General features: G+C 38.4%; 1 protein-coding gene across 4 annotated transcripts in view; it reads right to left on the bottom strand.

Moving 5' to 3' along the window:
• Positions 1–24,281, bottom strand: part of MYZAP (myocardial zonula adherens protein) — a 106,065-nt gene that overhangs the window by 34,119 nt on the left and 47,665 nt on the right. For all 4 annotated transcript variants that reach the window (XM_069098143.1, XM_069098144.1, XM_069098145.1 and 1 more), the window contains 4 exons: positions 15,305–15,430; positions 13,556–13,684; positions 2,917–3,002; positions 955–1,060 (listed from right to left, as the gene is read on the bottom strand). In XM_069098143.1, the coding sequence (XP_068954244.1) occupies positions 955–1,060; positions 2,917–3,002; positions 13,556–13,684; positions 15,305–15,430 (447 nt within the window). The remainder of the gene's footprint in view (positions 1–954; positions 1,061–2,916; positions 3,003–13,555; positions 13,685–15,304; positions 15,431–24,281) is intronic.

The raw sequence follows: 24,281 nt of genomic DNA, 5'->3' as shown, positions 1-24,281 counted from the left end.
AATGCCTCTCTTTTTAATCAGGTTTGCAAATGAAATGGCACTGGAAGTAATTTTAAAATTTGTGTAAGAAAAATGACTCACAAATGCATACTGTACCACAGTACCAAACAACCAATATCTGACTTTATGACAGAAATCAGGGGTTATGAACTCCCCCTTCCAAAGGTGAGGAAAACCTTATAGAAGTAAAAAGAAACTTAATTTTAAAGTTTTTTTAAAGAAATATAAAGTACGTGACTTACCTACTATGTCAATTAAGAACAGAGAACATGAAACCTTATTCAACAAGTACAATGGATATTAATAATATAGTTTGGTTCAACATAATAGCTAGTTTAGGGAAGCAGTGCGGATAGAGATAAAGGGAAAGCATAAGGAAGAAATAGGAAAATGGAGAAAGAAAGGGGGAAAACATAGACAGATGAGGAAGAAATGATGTAGGAAAGAGAAAAGGTAGGAAGAGAAACAAAGGAATATAGAGAAAGAAAGGAAAAGGAAGGAAGGGGAAAGGGGAAAAAGAGAAAGGGAAAAGGAATTGAAGGCATCAAAAGGAGAGAGGAGGGGGAAATAAGACATAAAGTCAGAGACAGAAAGAGACTTAGCCAGTTTAGTGGTGACCACTGCTTGAGACAAGCAGCTTTCCTCACACCCTGTGTAACACCGGACTATGGGTATCAAAATAAGTTATCACAGCCCTGTGAAGATTGTTCAGCTGACTATTAGAATATGCTCAAGTACTTAATCTTTTAACCTCATGAAGCTCCACTGTAAATGGGATAACCACAGAAACCTGTGCTGGGGGTCATTAATCCCTGTGCTAAAAGAATTGTGGTCAGAATAATTTGACCCAACAGCTGATGAAATCAAGCACAGGCCTAGATTCCTCATCCCTAATTGGCTGTTAAAGTCTATGGGCTGCATTTCTGGCATTATAATACTTTCTGAAAAGCTTACCTCCTCAACCATCTGCTTGACTTTCTTCTGCTGGCAAAGGACCATGTCATCCAGGTGTCTAATGCGCTCTCGCAGGCTAGCTGCTGCCTCCTCCAGCTGCTGATACCTGACATCAGGAGAATATAAAACAACTAAATTACTTCTGGAGGCAACATAATCAACACATATCATCAAACTGCTAAAGAAATATAGCCTAGTAGCAAGATTTGAAATCTGGAAGCCTTTGCATGTGTATTCATTAGCAATACTTATTTAAATATACTTCCTTAAGTACCCACTAATAAGTCAGATTGTTAAAAGGAACCATAACCTTGCTGACCTCTATTCTGTTGAAAGGAAGACAAAGTTGAAAGAGAAAAGATAGGTTTGTGTGGAAGTACACAGTTACAAAGTCCTTGATAGCTACTATTTTATCTGATCCTCACAATTATCCTTCAAGATAGCAGGACAGTCATTACCACCACCATTTTTATAGGAGAAAAAACAGGCTCAAAGAGATTAAGTGACTTCTCCCAGATTACATGACTAGAAAGTGATGGAAGTATGTCTTAAACCTGAGTATTTTGATTCCAACTTCAGTATTCTTACAGCTATAAAAGTTAAAGACCTTGCCTGTGATTGGCATTGGTCTAAAGGAAAGAGAGTCATGCTGGAAAGAAATAAGTATTTTTTTTTCTAATCACAAACATTACTATAGTACTTTGTGTCTTTCTTTTGCCACATTTCATTTTAACTTCCATCATATTTTTTCAGGGAGATGCATTTGCCAAATTAGATTATAAACTTCGTGAGGGGAAGGATGTTATTTTTTTTCTTTGTAGTGTGCTAAATGTCTAGCAGACTCAGCATTTACTAAGTGGTTTGTTGAATTCACTGTATTTGATTCCAAATAATGTTTTATGAAATCCTAGGGTTTAATGAGGTATCTTTATGTAGTCCATGAAGGACAGTATGACTGTTTCAAGCTTTAAGTATCCACTCCCTACAGTTCATGCCCTAGAATGAATGATACTGGTCTGGGGTATTAAAATATTTGGCCTTTCAGGGGCGGCCAGGTGGTGCAGTGAGTAAGAGACCAGCCCCAGAGTGGGGATGACCTGGGATCGAATCTGGGCTCTGATACTTAGCACCACACCCAGAAATAACCTTGAACAAGTTACTTAACCCCAATTGCTTAAAAAAAAAGTACTTGGCCTTGAGAAAAAGAAGAATCCTATCACTCCAAAGGCCTTTAATTGTAAAGGAAGAAAATATAAAGCAACATTATTCTCTTGAAACATTTGCTCCACTTAGAATGGATTAGCAACATTTCTGTTGTTTATGAATGCCTGTCTCCTATTTACAACGTAAAACATATAGTTGGAGGTAATTTTACTTTGTACAAATTAAGTTTTGTTTAACAATTTCTATAAACAAGTGGGAAAGGGTAGGAGAGAGAGTCACATTTTTGAAATCTGGAACCTGAAATTAGTTTCTATGGTGATTCATCATCAAAATGATACATTCTGTTGATCAATGAGCAATTCAACCCTTTACACAAATCAAACGATGGAAAATATTTCACACACTGAACTTTCCCTAGACAGGACTAGGGACTGGATTTGTGATTTCATTGACCTAGGGAACTCCCAGACAAGGAACTCCCTCCACAATGCAGGTCAGCATCTTCTCTTCAACATAGAGTATTGCCTAGAACCATTGAGAGGTTAATTGACTTGCTCAGTATGTCAGAGGCAGGATTTGAATCTATGTCTTTCTGGCTCTGAGACCAGTATCTATACACTAAGCCATGGTTTCTGAAATGTCCCAACATACAAACTACTGAAACTCCATACAAATGAGATAAATGATGTGAAAATGAGAGCTCTATCTAGGCAAGGTGCAGCCCACAGAGACAGTATTTCAATGACAAATACTAGACCACTGAGGCCATTCATTTTAAGACAAGAGGTTATAGCTTACCTTTTCTTGTCAAAATCTGTGCTGACAACATCTCCTGACATTTCTGTCTCATGCTGAAGCAGCTGTAGCTGAAGTTGCTGGCGCTCCTAAACAAAGAGAAAAATTTCTAAATTAACTCATCAAAAAAAGTCCTTCAAAGCAATTATGCATATATTAAACTCAGTTTAACCAGCCTCTAAACAAAGTCCAAATATCTGTAATAGGGTTCAGTTTTGTTTATACATTCTACACTCAAATTTTAGGAGAAATAAAGATATTAGAAATAAGGAGGTTGATAGTATGATTTTCTATTTTTTAAAGTTCTAATACATGTCAGAGAGGCCAGGATATATACCACAAGATCATTACAATCTGGGCCTAGGCACTTATATATACTACTTTTCTAAATCTATAGGATCATAGATTTAGAATTGGTAGGAACCTCAGAGTCTTTCCTTCTAGTCCTACCACATAATTTTACAGATGAGGAAACTGAGCTTTAAAAAAGATTAACTTGCCCAAGTTAACAAGCTTATAAGTGTCAAAAGTGGGATTTGAACCTAGATTTTTCTGACTCCACGTCCAACACACTATCCACTATGCCATTCTACTTCTCTACACATAAATATTCTTATAATGAGTACCCATGGGCAGTACAATATCCTCAACTTCCTTCTAAATCATCAAAGATAGTGCAAACTTGGGTCTGTATAATTATTAATTAAGTATTCCTATCTGCCAGTTCTTTGAAATTTTGTAATCCTACTATTGCACATATGCTAGGTTTTAGCTCACCACAAGAGCTAATTAACCCAAACACCAAATTCCATAGCCATTCCGGAAAATGGGAGTTTACTCAGTCTATGTCAAAAATTAGTCTTACTAAGATAAATAAATAGGCCATTTGGACTTAAGAACTAGGATGAAAGCACTAAACTCTTTCCAGAAGTACTTCACAGCTCCAAATTTCAGATGAGAGCATATTGTTAAGCTTTTTTAATGGATTAGGAGGCCATGCTGTTATCAGAAAAATGGCCTACAACCCTTTCTCTCCTAGAAGGCAGAATTATTACTCTTAGGGAAGAGTTTTTGCCCAAGTTATAATGGGATGAGACCGCCAAAAAAGCTAATAAATTTTAAGACTGCATTAAAATAAATATATACTGTCTTCATCTAGGAAACCTAATCAATCATATCTTGCGCTGGTCAGAGTACAGATGGCATACCTATTCAGTTCTGGATATCTCATTTTAAAAGAAACAATGACAAACTCTGAAAGAACATTGACAATGACAAACTCAAGAAGAAAATGACAAAGCTGGTGAGTCATCTGCCAACTCTGCCATTTAATCATAGGAACTCACATGCACATAGCAATTTTACAAACACACTATAACTAAAAATAATATAACATATTTGTTCAGTTGTTTTTCAGTCATGTTCAATTCCTTGCGGCCCCATTTGGGGGTTTTCTTGGCAGAGATATTGGAGTCATTTGCCATTTCCTTCTCCAGCTTGTTTTACAGATGAGGTAACTGAGGCAAACAGTGTATATAGCACTATTCTCTCATTTGTTCTCTAGGCAAACTCTGTGAAGTATGTCGTACAAATACTATTATCTTTCCTTTGTAAATGCCAACATAGGGACTCAAGGTCTCACCACTAGTGACTGGTGAACCTAGGTCTTCTGACTCCAAATTTGTCACTCCTTCCATTACATCACAGAGGATCATAAAAGAAGGCTTATGATGAGAGTGATTCAAGTAATTGAATGATGGTCAAATGGAAAAGATATTCGATTTCCTATTCAAAAGGAAAGAACTTAAAACAATGAGAGATTACTATAATGCAGATTACAGTTAAAATAAACATTTTCTAACAATGAAATCAGCTGTCCAACAATGCTATGGACTGCCTCCGAGGTAATGAACTCCCTGTCACTGAAAGTAGGCAAATGGAGACTGAGTAACTATATTAGAAATGTAATGCAGTGGTGTCAAACTCAAATAGAAATGGTTGCCACTAAACTATACATGAGGATCCCTGCAGGTGGCATATTGAATTAGAAAACCACATATTAATAATACCTAAGGTTTATTGTGTTTTTATTTATTTTGTTTCCCAATTATAGTTTAATCTGGTTGAGGCCACAGAAGGGAGTATTGTGGACACATATGGCCCAAGTTTGTCATTGTTTCTTTTAAAATGAGATATCCAGAACTGAATAGGTATGCCATCTGTGTCCACAATACTCTACCTCTACCAATGTAAAGGGTAACTATAGGTCTTTCAAAAAATTCTCCCCTTTCCAATACACTTCTTTACAATGTAAAGGGTATTTAAAGGTGTGGGGTTTTTTTTAATACTCTAGTAAAAGACCTAAATTTAAAGGTCAAACTGTATTTATGCAAATGATGTTTGATATTTAAATTCAGGTATTTTAATAAAGAGCTTTATCCTTGTTAGAGAAAGAAAAGGGGAGAATTTTCTTATTTCTCTTCTCCCCACAGAAATTCTACTCCCATACCTCACGAGTCACACAGTGAGACTGAGAGACAACAGAGGACCTGCCCTCAAGATTCATCGGTAACCCCAACATGTTAAAAGAACCACAGGAAAGCCTTCAGTTTATTGGAACAGTTCCTTATATTTATTTTGTATATATCTTGCATACACTTAAATGTGTACCTACATTGTTGGCTCATTGGAGGCAAGTATTGCTTTAGTTTTTGTTTTTCATATCCCCAGGGTCTATCACAGTGCTTAGTACGTTGTAGGCATTCGTATTTGTTAATTGATAGGTTGGTTGGTTAAGCCTCTAAAGCAGATTTATGGAAAGACACAGAAAATAATTCTATAGGAGGAGGAACTAGAGAGTATCCACAAGGATGAGATCACAGGCCTATGAAAGTACTCATTAATAAACTACAGGGGAGGGGAAAAAGGTAGTGAAACAGGATCATAGGACCAAACTTTGAGTTTAATTTGGATCAAGATAATATTTTCAATATTGTGAGTGAGGAGAAATATAAATTAAGCCTTATAATTGACAAGTCATTCATAAAGTAGAAATTTGCCTTTGAGCAAAGTCCAAAAATAGAAGAAGCAAGGTCAGGAGATGGGAAGTAAGGATACAAACAGTACCACAATTCATTCTTCCTGGCAGGCTGTTCCCATACCTGATAAGGGTCTGGCAGCATTTCTCTCTCAAAGATTTATAAGTGGGGGTGCAAGGTAGGAGTAGGGTTGGGAGAAAGGCTGTAATTTGACATGCCAAATTTTAGCTTAGCTAAGGAGACATTTCTCCAGCCCTAAATGGAAATGATAATTTAGAAGAGAGGCGAACTCTTCTAAAGCTATGAAGAGAAAGTCATAAGGACTTAAGGGAAATTCATATGCTTATGCATAAGTTTAGAGGAAATTCAGTCCAAGAAGTACCCAATTCACAAATGGCTGATTCGGTGAAAGATACTCCGGACTAGGAGTCTAGCTTAGATGCTTAATCTTTTGGGGACTCAGTTTCCTCACCTGTAAAACTAGGGAACTGGATGAGATGATTCCCAGGGTCCCTTTTGGCTCCAAGATTAGGTAAAATAGGAAGTCACCAAAAATCTTAGTTACTTGTAATCTAAGTGAACTCTTCCCCAGTCTGCTGTTCACCCCCTAACCCTACTTGCTCCCAAGGTGGCCTCCTCAGTAGTATCTGAGTGTGTTCAATCATCTTTATTACAGAAAGACTTTACAGAAATTGCTCCAAGTAAAAAAAATGACTAGTTGCCTGCCATCCTGGCTGCTAGAGAAAGCTGGCTTCCCAAATGACTGAGGTTTTTAACCTTTTTGTGCACCATGGAGCGCTATCAAACTCTGGTGAAGCCTATGGACCCCTTCTCAGTCAGTCAGTCACCTAGTGTTTATTAGGTGCCTACTATGTGCCAGACACTGTGATAAGTTCTAGAGACACAAAAGAAAGGCAAAAAAACATTAGCTGCTATCAAGGAGCTCATGGTCTAAAAGGAGATGAAAATAAGCAAATAATATCATACTAGGGGCAGCTAGATGATGCAGTAGATAGAGTACATGCCCTGAAGTCAGGAAGACCTGAGTTCAAAGCTGACCTCAGACACTTAACTATCAAGTAACTTAAACCCAATTGACTCCAAAAGAACAAAACAAAGCCAAAGAACAGCTATGTACTAACGTGATATATACAGGAAAACCTAGCAGTAGTCTCTGAGGGAACATATGATTTTAAAAAATCTTTAATTAAGGAAATACTAAATTAATTAAAGAAATACTAAATTTCATTCGGAGGTTAGTGAAAATAAAGATGTCTTTTTTGCCATCCAATTTCATGTATGCTCTGATAACTGCCCAAGGGCCCAATTTAAGAACCCCTTCTAAAACATCTTTAGAATTACAGATTTAGAACTAAGCACACAGCCTCAATGTATCTGACCCCCAAATTATTAATTTCTTCACTTTACTTTGTTACACTATCTGAATTCCCACTATTGAATCATTTATGTTAACAAGAATCTTCTTTGCAAGATGCAAATACCAGGGTCAGGATGAGGGGGTGTTGCATTTATACACACACACTATGAATTAGTCTCATCACCAGGCTTTCCTGCAGACACCTAGAGATGAAATCAGCCACTGAGCAATTAGGAGTTTTGATATAGAATGAGGAAAAGTAGGCAAATTTGAAGTATCACAGAACTTTTTAACAGTTAGGACAGACTGGAAAGAAGTGAACAGGTTAGGGCTTAGGAAAAGATACAGACAATGGGAACCAGGAGAAGGGAGTATAGGAAGGGTGTGTTTTTTTGTTTTTTATCCTGGTGTTTTGGGGTTTTTTTGGTGTGTTTTTTTGTTTTTTATCCTGGCTAAACCATATAGTGCCCAGAAAAGTAACTGAGGTAGAAATTTCTTCCTCCTAATTCTTGCTGTGCTGCATGGCACCGGGGCCCAGAACTTAAGCTGGAATTGTTAGTATTATTTCAACTATATTGTGGATTAAATAGGCTTTACTGGTTTAGCCTAGGAATATAATCACCATTTGCTTCCATGAGAAAATGTGTTCCAAGTTCCAAACAACAGACACAGACTTTTTGAATAAAATCTGCTCTAAATTGAAAAACTGTCTATAGTGTCAAGTCATCCCTCTATTTAAATGTATGCACATGCCTTTGGGTCTTCTTGTTACTATTATTTCCTTCCTTTTCAAGCAGATATTTAGTAAATTTCAATATTAATACCAACACTGCTTAACTGGAATTTTGTCTGAGGCAGGGAGACCAACCAGTAGTCTACTGTAGTTGTCCAAACAAACATAAGTTGGTGAGGATTTGTACCGGGATGGTGGCAGTGTAGGAGGAAAGAAGGGGGCATAGTCAAAATACTGAAAAGGTGAAGTTAAGTCCTGGCAACAGATTAGATACAAGTGGGGACAAGGGGAGGCTAGTCAAGTGAAAGTCAAGGATGACAGTAGATGGTAAATCTAGAGGACTGGGAGGATGTTGGTGCCCTTGATAGTAATAAGAAAGTCTAGGGATAGGGGGGAAGAGGATGAAGGATGTAGGGGGTAAGATAATGAGTTCAGTTTGGACATAATGAGTTGAAGATGTCTTCTAGACTTCCAGTTATAGATATCTTAAAAGGCAATTGGAGATTCAAGACGAGAGGTTAGGGCAAGCTAGGTAGATTTGAGAAATATCAGCATGGAGATGATAATTAAATTCAGGGAAGCTGATGAGATCACCAAGTGAAGTACCATGGAGGGAGAATGGAAGAGGGCCCAGGAGAGAGCTCCGAGGGAGACTTATGGTTAGAGGATGTGATCTGAATGAAGATCTGGAAAAGGAATGGTCTGAAAGTTAGGAGGAGAACAAGGAGAGAGCGGTGTCCGGAAAACCCAGAGACAACAGAATATGGGGGAGAAGAGGATGATCAACAGTGTCAAGGGCAGCAGACGGGTCAAGAACGAGGACTGAGAAAAGACCATTCATTGTATTTAGCAATGAAGACATCGTTGGTAACTCTGGTGAGAGCACTTTTGGTAGAATGATTTCAGAAGTCAGAGTGTAGGGGTATAAGAAGAGATCAGAGCAGCAAAACTGCAGGCACTTATTCTAGATGACCTTCCCAAATTTGCAAAATGGATACCATAATCTGAATATCCAGTGAACATCCAGTTTAATTAAGAAAATATCACGTGACAAAGAAAGAACTTACCAAATTCACAAAAGAATTATGGGGGAACCTGAGGCTTTGCTAAGGGGAAAGGAATATATAAAGGTCAACAACTCTGCCATCCTTCCACCTACTTCAGACACCAAAACTTCAAGGGAATCTGAACCATCTAGAAGACTAGCATGCTAGCTCACAGGGACTAGATAAGAGTTGGAAGGAATTCACTCACCCTGAGACAAGATTAAGGGTTGGGTCATCTGGCTGACATAAATGTTTTTCTTTTTGATTCTGCAGATCATAGATACAAAGTGGAAAAGTAGCCAAGCCCTCATTCCTACATTAATAATATTGCTATCATTTGCATAGTACTTTAAAATTTGCAAAATACTTGCATATACTATCTCATTTTATCCTAATAACAAGTCTGTGAGATAGGTGCTATCATTATCCCCCTTTACAGGTGAGAAAATTGTGATTTAGAGAGGTTAAGTGAATTACCCAACTGTCTGAAGAGGAATTTGAATTTAAATCATCCTGTCCCCGGGTCCAGCACTCTGTCCACTGTGCCACCTAACTGCCTCACATTTGGGATGAGTAAATATCTTTCAGTTCTCATCATGCCACAGCAGTTGGTTCTGCATGCATAAGGAGGCACTTAACACTGAGACTCAGAGGAGTGGCACAGATGATGATCTTTGCCTTGCTGCCTTCATGGAAGTCCTCTTTACAGAATATTAAACAAGAGGTGATTGGGAAGGATCAGGAAAGAAAATCTGGGTCCATTTCATCCACGAAATTATATGTTATGACCTGGACTATATAGCAGTATAGAACTTGGAGTATATAGCAGTGTAATAGAGGGGGGAGAGTTAGAGAGGGCAGTCCAATTTATTGAAGAAGTGTCTTCGACCTCAAAAATCTACAACATAATATTTAGCCCCACTTTATCATAATACAACTATTTCTCAAAATACCTTGGACTAAGTGAAATGAACAGAAGTAGAACAATTTATACAATAGTAAATAGCATTGTAAAAACAAACTTTCAAAAATTTAAAAACTCTAATTACACAAAGACCAAACAAAATTCCAGAGGACTGATGTTATACATGTTACCCACTTCCTGGCAGAAGGACAACAGACACAAAGTGCACAATGGGACACATGTTTTCGAACATGGACAACACATGTTTTACTTGACTATGCATATTTGTTTCAGGGTTTTTGTTTTCTTCAAATGAGGTATGGGAGGAAGATTAAATAGTTTTTGTTAATTCAAAGTTATTAATTTAATTTTTAAAAAATACCCTTGAAGATCCCACCAGACTTGTAAATCAGAGATATTAAATCTAGAGTTTCAAAGAGTTGCTTGGAAGTGTTGATAAGCTATAAGTAATATAGATGACATACATGACTTGGTTTATTCTAATTCCTGGATCCTTCTAGCTTTTAATATTCATTGCTATGTCAAGAAGTATGAGGAAATATGGTGGTGGCAGTTGTTTTGGGGGGAGGGGAGGTTATAGCGGAGCATTTATAACACCCTCTTTTCTGTGAGAAAAAAAAAACCCAGGAATGATTTAAGGATTATTTGAGATACTCAGGACGTCACCCCAGAATTAAAACACTGGTTTGGTGGCAAAAGGGAAAGGATCTGTTTTGGTTTCTTCTAACATGATTAATATGTTAGGGGACATTCTGAGCACAACATAACTTTCATATTTGCTTCTGCACAATTTCTTCAACAAGAAACAGTGAGCATGTCTCTATGTATATAAAAAATGTACAGTACTGTTTGTGGTAGCAAAGAATTAGAAACAAAGTATATGCTCATCAATTGGAGAATGGCTAAACAGATTATAGAACACAGATATTTACTGTGGAACAGAATGTTTACTGTGCTGTAAGAAATGATGTGTGTGATGAATATGGAGAAGAATGGAAAGACTTATAAGAACTGATGCAGAGAGTCAGGAAAACAATATACACAGTAGCTACAACAATGTGAATGAAATGAACAACTACACACCAAAAATCAAAAGTGAATGTAACAAATTATAAAGATCAAGCAGGACTCAAATCAAGAGTTATGATAATAAACTCACCCCCACCCCCAACCTACCCCTTTGTGGAGGTGGGATGTCCTAGGGTATTACACATTGTACATATGTATTGATCAGTTGAGTTGATTATTTTCCTATCTAAAAAAATAGTATTGGCCACATGATGGCTTGGTGGATTGAGCACTGAGCCTAAAATTCAAATCCAGCCTCAGATACTTACTAGCTGTGTGACCCTGGGGAAGTCACTTAACCTCTGTTTGCCTTAATCTACTAGAGAAGGGAATGGCAAACCACTCCAGTCATTTTGCCAAGAAAACACCGTGGATATTACAATCCAAGGGGTCATAAAGAGTTAGACCAAACTAAACAACTAAGCAACAGCAAATATGGCATGATTCTCTGAGAGGGAGAGAGGAAGGGACAGTTGAAGTATTACTACAGTGATATAAGAAATAAAACACATCAATAAAATTTGTTTTAGAAAAAGAAACACTGAGAATGCAGAAAACTGCACCTCTTCACAATAACTCAAAACCTGCAATCCTTCCAACACCCGCTTCCACAAGGAAACCAGATCTTTGTTGAGGTAAAGTGCCATGCTGATTGTCTATCTTCTAATATAGGAGACAAAAAAGGGTCATCTGCATTACCTCCACCCCTACCCCTTTCCCCTATGACCTCCTCAGAGTCATGGCCTATACAAAATGCTACTGCTACCACTGCTGACAAGGCCACTATTTATCATGTTATTATGTATTTAGTTTTCTATCTCTTTTTTACTGATGGAGTTTTTGAACATTGTGCCCCGGCTCCATTTTCCTCATAAGGCCTGCAGTTTTGTTTTGTTTTTTGCATAGTGTGGTGCTTTGGGAGAAAGTATATGTCCAGTTATAGCAGAACTGCCCATAACTAAATCTCTAAGGCATCTTCCCCCCACCCCAGCAAACACACAATTCAGGGGCTATTTAGAAAATACCAAAAAGGGATCATAGTTCTAGAGGACCTCACAAGTAATCTAGTTCAATTCCGTCATTTTGCAGATGAGGAAACTGAGGCCAAGAGAGGGTCATGACTTGCCCATAGTTGCCCTAGATTCTCTGACTCCAAATTCACTGATGGTTCCACGTTGTATATGGTGGCACAATGTATACCACATTGTCTCTAGGTAAGGTATATATCTACAGAAAGACAGGAGGACTCCCTCATGCATTCCACCTATTCTTTTAATTTTCAACAAGCTTATTAGAGGATTTAGCTATTCAGCAGGAAAGAACTGGCATTCCTAGGGAAAAGCAGGTCAGATTATTACAGACTGAAGTAAGCTTCCATGCACCCCAAATGCACACATTAGCTTTATTGAAAGTCACTAGTAACCCCTCAGGCTCCATAAACACTGAATTTACTACATTTCCTATTTTAGTTAATCCCTGCCCAAGCACTAGAGAGCTATGAATTTTTCAGCTAACAAAAGGCAAAACCCCTTTTGAAATTTTTGCTTGGGGCCCCAAATTTCACCTCATGGAGCCAGCTAATATTTTCACTTAAGGGAGTGGAAAGAGCTATTTAAGTTTAATATAGTCAGTACCAGCTCCTTCTTCCTCTATAAAAGTATTTAAGGACGTTGGGATTTCCTTTTTCCCAAGTCTCTGAGGGGTCACTATGGTCAGTGGCTTCAGTAAGGTCACCTACACTTAGCAACAATAGTCAAAGAGGGTCCAGCTACATTAATTTTGGTCTTGGGCCATCAAACATAATGAGAAGCTACTCAATCAATAAGCATTTGTTAAGTGATTACTATATGCCAGTCTATTACATAATTGAGTAGAAGCTCACATATCTTTTCCTTTTCTCCTTCCTCTTCTTCCTTTATTTTCTTCATTCTTTTCTTTCCCCTAACCAATTCTTCCTCTCAGCCTCCTCTCTTCTGTGACTTTAGTAATCTATTACACTCTGGAGCAGCAGATCTCAAACTTTTGGTTTCAGGATTCCTTTAAATTTTTAAAACTATTGAGGACCTTGAAGAGTTTTTGTTTATATAATTGTCAATATTTCCTGTGTTAGAACTAAAATGTCATAATTATCATCATGAGGCTAGTTCGACCTCACAGAACCATTGTAGAGATTCCTAGGGGACCCTGAACCACATTTTGGGAACCACTGCCCCAGAGGAATGTTCTCCACTCATCAGTCCACTCATAACAAAAAAGAAACCTCCTATAAAAACGTGTCCTGTACTCACAACCATGACTACTCTCCCACCAGTGTTGGAGAAACCTTTTACATTTACATTGCACATCATGAAATGAAAAGAATTGGGGAATGGTGATGCAAGGTTTGGGTCTAGAAAGTTGTGACAGTACATGAGAGTTTCAGAGAAAGGGAAGAAGGGAGAGTGTTGGAGCTACCTTTTCCATTCGTTCAATTAGTCTGTCCAGCTCCCCGATCCTTTGGTCTCGCTCCTCAAGGCTTGTCTCTGCTGCTTGCATCTTGATATTGGCTTCTTCAAAGGCTTTCAGAAACTTATTGGTTTCTTCCTTCAAAACAAACAGTTGTCTCAACACACAGAGTTTGTCTAGGACATTCATCTTAATTCAGCCAGTTTTCTTTTAGGCATATGAAGGAGAGGTCAGTTCTCACTGAGGATGGGATCATTTTTTAAACTTTATTTGAAAGCAAGGAAGTCCTATTTACAGGATCATAGATGTAGACCTGGAAGGGACTCCAGAGGCCATTACAGCCAACCCCTTCATTTTGTGGGTGAGGAAAATAGAAGCCAGTGACTTCCCAGGGTCACACGCGACAGCATTCCAGCCCTGGTCCTCAGACTCCACATACGACACCCTTTCTCTATTTCTTTAAATCTAAAATATCCTTTAGCATTTAGAGCTCAAATACCATATCGGCAGTATACCTTCCCCTATGTAAGTACAGCAGGGGTAGAGATGAGAAGCTAATCACCTTGTGTTAGTTCTAAGGGAGCATGAGCCGGGTTTGAGTACTGGGAGGAAGTATTCTTCCCACTTGTAGGTTATTTAACTTTGTAAACAGCACAGTCTCACTACCTTGTTTCCATTTACCACTATGGTTCCCACACGTAGTAAATCTTAAAAGTCCTGCCACCATTACTCAACATTTAACTATATGCTCCCTCGGCATTGTTTGCATCATCTTTTCAATCACAATAAGTTACATTATTTGTGGGAAATTTGAGGGAAATCAGTGCCATAAGTATAATACAGAATTCCTGGATTCCCCTCCTATACTGCTATCCACCAAACTTACCCCTAAATAGAAAAACTTATTATTAAGGAGAAGAAAGGAAATAAGCATTTATATAGCACCTATTGTATGCCAAGCATTCTAATAAGCATTTTGCAAATATTCTCATTTGATTGAGTGAATAAATGAATCAATCACTCAACATACATTTTCTGAGAATCTATTATGGGGCAGGTTACTATACTGGAGAGATGGGAGATATAAAAATGCATAAAATATGGCCCTTGTCCTCTCAAGTTTACAATGTATTTGTATGCCTACCCATGTGACCCTTGGCCAAGTTATTTAAACTCTCTGGGTTTCTATTTCCTCATCTACAAAATGATCACGTCTAAGGTCACTTCAAGTTCATAATTCTGTTCATATATATTATTATTATATAGAGTATAATAAAATAAGCACAGTATAAAAGAAGTACCATCTCCCTCCCAGTGTAAGGAGATGCTTTTTATAATTGGGAAAGGCTTCATGGAAGAGGCTACATTTCTGCCAAGTTCTAAAGAACAATAGAGAGATGGGGGTAGAGCATTTTAGAAGGGAAAAATAGTATGGAAGAAGAAAAGCACATGTTGAATGTGGAGGACAGTGAAGATCTCAGTTTCCCATACAGGGAATATGTCTGGGGATTTTATTTATGGAAATAAAACTGGAGAGGCAGATGATATCCATACCATGGAAGGGCTTACATGTCAAGCCACGAATTTTGAAATTAATTTAGTAGATCATGGGAAGTTATTGAGAGATTTTGAGAAACAAATAAATAAGTGGAATCCTCCTGTGCTATAGCCCTATGATTATGACCACACTGAGGATGAAGAAAACAAAATTAAAACAAAAAGCTCTCTGGTTTCCGTTGCAGGGCTCTGCAGACATACCAGGAGGGCTTCTTTCTCTGCATTGTGCTTTTGCTGTTCCTGCTGTAGTTTTTCTTCATAATGACTGTAGAGCTTCTTGGTCATCTCTCTCATGACATCAGCATTGGCTTCCTGGGAAGATTCTACCTATACAAGAGAGAAACATCAGAGTTATACCATCTGCAGATGAAATAAAGCTAGAGGGAAGAGGGGTGTGTGTGTATGTATGTGTGTATATATGTATAAGTACACGTTTATATACATATGTAATGTTAATATTACTATTAATATTACATTATAATTTACTAGCTCTGTGACCCTGGGCAAGTCACTCAATCATGTTTGTCTCAGTTTCCTCATCTGCAAAAGGAGTTAGAGAAGGAAATCTTTGCCAAGAAAACCCCAAATGGGATCACAAAAAGTCTGACACAATTGAAAATGACTCAACAACAAAAAATATGTATGTATGTATGTATACATGCAGGTGCGTAGATGTGTATATGTATGTACACATACACATGCCCAGGGACTTTAAATGACTAGCCCAAGGGTCACAGAAGTAGTAAGTCAGAAATAGCATTAGAACTCAGGTCCTCTGTCTCCATAACCTATTTTTTTCCCACAGAATCATGATGTTGCAGATTTTTATACAATGAGCTGTCCCCCCATATTTCTGCTATTCTCACTTTACTTACCAAGACCCTGATTTAATGTTTTCACTCTTCCTCCTTGTTTCTGTGTCACTTCTAAATTACATGAAATAAACCTCATCTTGCCAAGTCATTCATCTTTTGGGTTTTGCTTTTTATTGCATGGATTTAAATGGATAGCTGTTGATGGTGACACATGCCTGTAATCCCTGTTCCATGGTTAAATTGAGGCTGGTAGAGCACCTATCTTGGGAGTTCTGAGTTGCAGTGGGCTAAAGCCTATTGGGTGTCCACACTAAATCCAGCATCAACAGAGTGAGCTCCTGGGAGCTAGAGCTGAGGTCTGTCCTCAGCTAGAGGACAGTCTAGAGCTAGAGCTGTCCTAGGTCAGAAATGGAGCAGGTCAGAGCTTCCATGCCAATCAGCAATGGATCTGACTATGAGCATCTGATATACTTCCAGTATGGGTGAAAAAGGGAGACCCAGTCCCAGAAAGGAAGAAAAAAGATCTAAAAGGAAATCTTTGGGGCATTGATTCAAGATTAAGTATATGATCAAACACTAGCAGCAGATAGATGAGCTAACCTTAAAATAGGAAACTTTGGAAAGAGAAAATTTTTGCCTTCCCCTTTTTCTGGATGAAATTAATTAAGTATTTGGGGGGGATGTATGTGTAAATGTTTTTGCTACTGCTGTAAAAACATAGTTGATCAAGGAATTTGAGTGGGCTGACATATTTGGAATGCCAAATGTTGTCCAAAATGAAAAATGTGAGGAAAAAGAATCTTGTTTCAGCTCACTGTCTACCTTTTGCACATGTCCCGCTCCTCCAATAATCTCTGCCTTTTGAAAGTAGATATTTTCTGAACTTGGAGTCAGAAAGACCTGAGTTCATAACCTGTCCCTGACATTTTCTAGCTGTCTAATCATGGAATAATCACTTAATATATGTCAAGTGTTCAGTGATCGGGTCAAGGGATCAGCAACCTCAGCTCACTTCTCTGTAAAACCAACAGGTTGAACTAGAGGGTCTTTGAGGTCCCTTCTGGCTTTAAACCTATGATTCTATAACTTAAACCTGCTTTATTCATGCCTGACTTTTCCCCACCTTTTGGTTTTCTAAGAACTTTGGAGATTTTTTTTTTCAATCTCCAGAAGTCATCATTGATTTAGAAGTAGAAGGAACATAAGAAAGCAACTAAGTCCATTTAAGGAAATTGAAGCCCAGGGAAGATAAGTAGCTTGCCAAAGGTCACAGAAGAAGTAAAGACACAGAAGTAAAGATGTGGGACTTTAACCTACCTCCTAAGCACAAGAGTAGGAACTGTCTCATTCTTTGTATATGTGTCCTCAGCATATAGAACACAACCTGACATAGAATTCATTTAATAGACATCTCTGTTATCGTTCAATCATTTATAGTTATGTCTGACTCTTTGTGACCCCATTTGAGGTTTTCTTGGCAAAGATACCGGAGTGGTTTACCATTCCTTCTCCAGTTCATTTTACAGATGAGGAAAATGAAGCAAACAAGGTTAAGTGACTTGCCCGGCTAGTGTCTGAGGCCAGATTTGAACTCAGGAAAATGAATCTTCCTGGCTCCTGCCCAGCACTCTGTGCCACCATTTATTAATGGATTAATCACTGCTATGTATATACCCAAATTCTAGAAGCTAATTAGTAAATCAGAGGTGCTCTCTGGAGAAAACTTCAACACAGTAAAAACCCAATTACTGTCACAACAAATCCTTCTGCATTCTTTTTTTTTTTTTTTGCCTTTTGGAGGGCAATTGGGGTTAAGTAACTTGCCCAAGGTTACACGGTTTGTGTGTATGTGTGTTGTGTATGAGGCTGGATCCGAACCCAGCTCCTCCTGACTCCGGGGCCAGCACTCCACTCACTGCGCCACCTAGCAACCCCAATCCTTGTGTATTCTTTACCAAAAACTAATCCTCGTCAACACAACTTCAGAATCTCCTGGTTTTGACCATCAGCTTCCCTACGGCTGATATCATCCCTTCCTCCTTTTCTGTCATCCTATGTAGACCAGGTAGGTACCCACACATTCTTTCATCAATATGTGTTTTAGGTTTCATTATTCAAGTAAAAATGTTTTATGTTGGTTTTCAATAGAAAAAAGAAAAGCAAAAACCCCACTATTGTCAAACTTCTTTTAGTTTCTAGGCTATTCCTGCTCCCAAAGTAGTCAAAGAATGTAGCAAGATTTTATCTGGGATAGGGTGGTGACTGGTGACTACCAATGTAACATTCCATCTCCTAAGTCTGTGACTTTGCACAGGCTGTCCTACATACCTGGAATGCATTCCCTTCTCCTCCATCTATTGTTAAGAATATTTCATTTTCTTCGAAGTTTAACATAAGCACCATTTTCTTCACAAGGCTTTTCCTGACCTTCCCTGCCCAGCTGCTAGTGGCTTTTCTGTTGTTCAACACATTTTCAGTTGTATCTGACTCTTTGTGAACCCTTTTTAGGGGACTGGTTTGCCATTTCCTTCTTCAGATCATTTTACAGATGAGAAAACTGAGGCAAACTGAGTTAAGTGACTTGACCAGGGTGTCATAACTGGTAAGTGTCTTAGGTCAATTTGAACTCAGGTCTTTCTGAGTCCAGGCCCAGCAGTCTATCCACTGTGCCATCTAGCCACCCTTTATCTTATTTTTTGTATTTATTAGTATTAAACATGTTTTTTCCAATAGAATGTAAGCCCCCTGAGTTTATTTTACTTTTGTCTCTGTATCCCTAGCATCTATCACAGTTCTTTGAATATAGTAGGCACTTATTAAATGCTTGTTGATTGACTGCCAATACTTTTTATGTACTTTCTTTTTTTATATTAATTTATTTTTAGTTTTCAACATTCACTTCCAAATTTTTTCCCCTCTCTCCCTTCCCCCCACTCCAAGATAGTGTGCAATCTGATAAAGGATCTACATATACATTTATACTAAACATATTTTCACATTAGTCATGTTCTAAATGAGAATTAGAACCAATGGGAAGAATCATGAGAAAGAAGAAACAAACCAAAAAAGAGAGAGCAAATGGGGGTGGCTAGGTGGCGCAGTGAATACAGCCCTGGCCCTGGAATCAGGAGGACCTGAGTTCAAATCCAGCCTTATACACTTAACACTAACTAGCCATATGACCTTGGGCAAGTCACTTAACCCCAATTGCCCTGCCTTCCCCCCTCCAAAAAGAGAAAGAGAGAGAGAGAGAGAGAGAGAGAGAGAGAGAGAGAGAGAGAGAGAGAGAGAGAGAGAATTGTATGCTTTGATCTGCATTCAGACTCCATAGTTCTTTTTCTGGATGTAGATAGCATTTTCCATTATGACTAAGTGCCAATACTTAAGCACCCTTGCACCTGCCCCCCCCCCATCTGTCACAGAAACACTTTGGGAGTGGAGCCAGAGTTCAGGCATATACCAATACCAAAAGGAAAGGATACCTCAAGGTGGGCCACTAAAGGGACTGGATTCTCCCTATGTTTTCTGCTTTAATAGTATTGTTGAGGGGGCGGCTAGGTGGCACAGTGAATAGAGCACCGGCCCTGGAGTCAGGAGGACCTGAGTTCAAATCCGGCCTTAGACACTTAACACACACATAACACACACACACACACACACACACACACACAAAACTAGCCGTGTGACCTTGGGCAAGTCACTTAACTCCAATTGCCCCTCCAAAAAGCAAAAACAAAACAAAAAAAATAGTATTGTTGATTCTACTCTTACCTCCAACACTTACTTAGGGTGTGTTTATGTGTCATTTAACTACCTACCTCATAGGATTGTGGTGGAGAAAATATCTTGTGAAACTTAAAAGTACTACATAAATGTGATTTATTTTATTATTGTTTTCTTGTCTCTTCTTTGTTGTCACTTCTCATTCCTCTCAGGGTTCCTACCTGTGTCATATAGCCTCCATTGTAACTTCTGCTTCTAATCTGATGTGAGTTGGGGAATAAAATAAAAAAGTCTCTTGGACTTGTGTCTGAAGTACAAGTAAATAGGCTCTAAGGAAGGACTTGAAGGCACTACTGTGAGAAAAGTACATGACCTTCTAGCACAAAAGATGGGAAAATCACTTTTTCCCTTCAACAGAGAGGGAGAATGAGGCAATGGAATCATAGTGGAGGCCTGAGCATCTAAGAATTATGTTATCATGCTAATACATAATGGGCATTATTAGTTTTGTAATGGTTTGTGGTGTCTTCCTTAATTGGAGTGAATTCATAAACCTCATCACTATAAGAGGAGCTAAAGATTTATGAAAAGGGAGTTTGGGGACAGGAGTCACTTACACAGAATTGAGGTAAGTAAAAGTTAACAAAGATTTGTTCTTGAATTGTACCATCAAGTCAACCTGTGATCGATTTTATTAATAGCTCACATTTCTACATCATTTTAAGGTTACAGATGCCTTCCAAAAAAAAAAGGTTACAGATGCTTTCCTCACCATCACTCCTTTAAGGTGTTAGTAAAAAGATAATCATCCCGATCTTATAGATAAGGAAACTGAGACCCAGAGAAGTGCATTGGTATAAGTGGGGAAAGTGCTGTATTTGAAGTCAACACTTAGCTTGGAATCTTGGCTTTGCCACTCAAGAAATCTGTGCTCTATAAATGGATCTATTATTGTACTTTTGTTTTTTCTTAGTTATCGAGTAAAAGTTTGCATCACATGACTATTATGGATATGTTTTACATGATTACACATGGATAACCTATATTGAATTTCTTGCCTTCTCAATTGGGGGAGGGGGTGGAGAAGGAGAAAGGGAGAGAATTAGGAATTCAAAGTTTTTAAAACAAATATTAAAAAATGTTTTTACATGTAATTGGGGAAAAATAAAATACTAAATGAAAAATATAAATTAAAAAAAGTCTGTATCTCTTCACGTTTCCTAGCCCAGTGCCCCACACAGAGTAAATGCTTAATATATGTTGATTGAATTGAAACACAGGTGCCAAAGCTTATAACACCTTATGAATGTGTTCACAGCATTCCATTCCAATTCAAGAAATGCATTTTGAAATCAAAGATATGTCTAGCCTGATTAGACTCTCACTCATTCCTTTTTCGTAGAGCCATGGTGGTATCAATATATGGTTCCTAGAGGCCTTTTGAGAAACAAGAATGCAGAACATTTAACTGGGCTGAGGCACTGACTGATATAAATAAGAATGGGACAGATTCTACTATTGGGAAAGCAACAAGTTATTCACCAGTGAGAACTATACACTAACACTTTCAGGTCCCTGGGAGCCAACAAAAAACTCTGCTCAATTTCACTAAGTAACATCCACAAAGGTCAGATGCCTATAATATCTTGAGTTGCATTAAGAGAAGCATGATGTCCATACTAAGGGAAATGATGGCTTCCTGAACTCCGATGGTCAGAACACATTTGCAAGTTCTGGGACCTCCATTTTAGGACAGACACTGATGATGGATGTATATCCAGAAGAGAATGAGAAAATGGTGAGGTGACTAGAATCCATACAAGGATTAGTTTAAAGATATGAGAAGAGGGGTGGCCAGGTGGCTCAGCAAGTAAGAGCACTGGCCCCAGTTTTGGGATAACCTGGGGATCGAATCCGGGCTCAGATACTTAGCACCACACCCAGAAATAACCGGCCATGTAACCTTGAGCAAGTCACTTAACCCCAATTGCTTTAAAAAAAAAAGATATGAGAAGATACTGGCTTGAGGGAATAGGGGAAAACAAGACTAAGGTAGCTATCTTCAAGTATTTTCAGAACTACCTTGTACAAAAGCAATTAAGTTTATGCTGCTTGGTCTCAAAGGGCAAGACCAAGACCAAAGGGCAAAGGTTTACGGACACATTGCAGCACAATAAAAAGAAAGGAATACTTAACAATTAAAACTGTCCAAAAATGAAATAGGCTAACCCTCCAGACATGGTAAGTTCCATAACTGGAGCTCTTCAAATAAAACTGGAAAGACCATCTGAAGTCCTTTCCAATTACGAAAGTTGATGTCTCTACAGAAAAGTAATAGAGATGTGAGACTTGATTGGTCTTCTGGGATTTGTAGTTCAGTGATGCAAGTGTTCTCTTCCAACCCTGGGAGAGATCTGAACTACTGTAATCTTTAATCCAAGAGACAGCCTTGAGCTGTGCCCAGAAGTTTTGAAAAAAAGTGGCATACAGGGGAAGGAGATAGATGAGCAGTGTGGAAGTGGACAATGAAGCAAAACACTATAGATTCCCTACAGGTTTCTTGCATAGATAGCATCCTCTAGAACTAAAATCTTAAGCTTTAGGGAATGGGTTCTGGTCAATGGAAAAAAGAACTTAGAAAAAGATGGCTCTGACTTCCCCTTTGTGGAAATGAAGAAAGTTCTGAAATGATTTTATTTTTAGCTTTCTAAGTTCTTCCCATTCTTGACAATCATTTTATATAATTTCCCTTTATCTAAACTGCTTCTTATCCTAATTTTTATTTCATTTAAAAATCATGAATGCAAATGTATGAATGTATAGCTATTGTATGTAATAGAACGATAAAATAGGTCAGTAGAGTCAACTGATCAGAATTTCATACTCATCTAGAGGCAAAAAAAAATTCTATGTGTTTTTTATTAATAACTAGCATTTGTTTAAGCTCCCTAAAGTAGCAGATAAAGAGATCCATAAGGAATTTGGAGTCATTTTACCCCCTAGGCTAGAAAATGAGCTTGTCATTATGGCAGTGTCTAGGCACTCAAGTGCCAGAGGGAAAAATTTTAGCCTCCAGCAGGCAGAGGAGAATGGCATGGTTCAAGAAAGATTCAGTGCCTGGCCAAACTTTTATCTACCCAATACTGCCTAGTAGTTACAGTAAGAATATACATATATATATACATGTATATATATATGTATGTATATATGTATTCTCTAGGTCTAGGGCAAGGATTCTCAAACTTTTTGTGTGTCATGGAGCCTTTTGGCAGTCTGATAAATCTATGAATCCCTTCTTGGAATACTGTTTTTAATGCATAAAATAAAATATGCAGAATTAGAAAAGAAATCAATCCTATTAAAAATAAAGTTTTCAATTTCTTTTAATTTATAGACAGCAGTTTAAGAACCTCTGCTCTAAAGAATGCTCTTACATTTTTCTTCATGGTGCCAGGTTGAGGGCAGAATTGGTTGCTAGTAAGAAGGCAGCCAGCTCTATGTTCTCTGTATATACATTCTCTCTATTATAAAAGGGCATCAATGACTCATCACTGCCAAGGAACCCTCCCTCCCTACTCCCCCACCCCTGCTAGGACTGAGAAGCTTAAGGGACAGCATTATTATTATCATCATCATTATTATTATTTTGAGGCAAAATCAGATTAGAGAGGCCTTGGGGTTATTCTGTGGGATCCTAGAATAATTCTTGGTAAAGCTTGAACACATCTGTATCCCAATACTATTAATGTTACAGTCAACACACAACCTAGGCGTTATCCTGGACACCCCCTCCCCTGTCTCTGTCTCCTTGTCTGTCTCTCTCTACCTCTTCCTCCCTCTCTCCCTTCCCCCCCTCCCCATATCTAATCAGTTGTCAAATCCTGTCATTGCTGCCTTTGGGACATCTCTCATATATTTCTCCTCCTCTCCTCTGGCTCTGCTACCACCTGGCACAAGTCCTCATCACTTCACACCTGGACTACCCTCATCTGGTTGGTCTCCCAGCCTCAAGTCTCTTCACACTCCTGCCTGTCCTCTACTTCTACTCAGCTGCTGATCTTCCTAAATCACAGGTTGGACCCTATCATCCTTTTATTCAATAAACTCCAATTGTTCCCTATAACCTGTGGTTTGAATATAAAATCCTCTATTGGACTTTAAAGCCCTTCACAGTTAGGCCCTTTCCAAACTTTGTCTTATTCCTGGGCATTTACTCTGAGATCTAGTGACACTGACCTCCTCATTATTCCTTGCATAAGACTTTCCATCTATCATCTCCAAGCATTTTTAACATTAATTTTTTAAATTTTTCTGAAGCAATCAGTGTTAAGTGACCTGCCCAGGGTCACACAGCTAGTATCCAAGCATTTTCAATGATTATTCCCTATGCCTAGAACATCTCCCCTCATCTCTGCCTCTAAGTTTCTCTGGTTTCCTTCAAGTCTCAGATAAAGTCTCCCCTTCTGAAAGTTCTATTTAAAACCAGTGCCTTCCTTTGAGGTTATTCCCCACTGTAATCTGTACATATCTTGCTGTCTCTCCCTGACCTTCATTAGGTTGTAAGTTCCTTGGGGACAGGGAATGGTTTCTGCTTGTCTTTGTATCTCTAGCACCAAGGACAGTGCCTGGGACTGTGTACT

This window comes from Petaurus breviceps, unplaced genomic scaffold (genome assembly GCF_028583685.1).
Source record: "Petaurus breviceps papuanus isolate PSGF00001 unplaced genomic scaffold, PetGlider_PUasm1.0 37, whole genome shotgun sequence".
NCBI classification, from domain to species: domain Eukaryota; kingdom Metazoa; phylum Chordata; class Mammalia; order Diprotodontia; family Petauridae; genus Petaurus; species Petaurus breviceps.
Note: the sequence above shows the minus strand (reverse complement) of the source record. Positions and strands in the feature narration are given on the sequence as shown.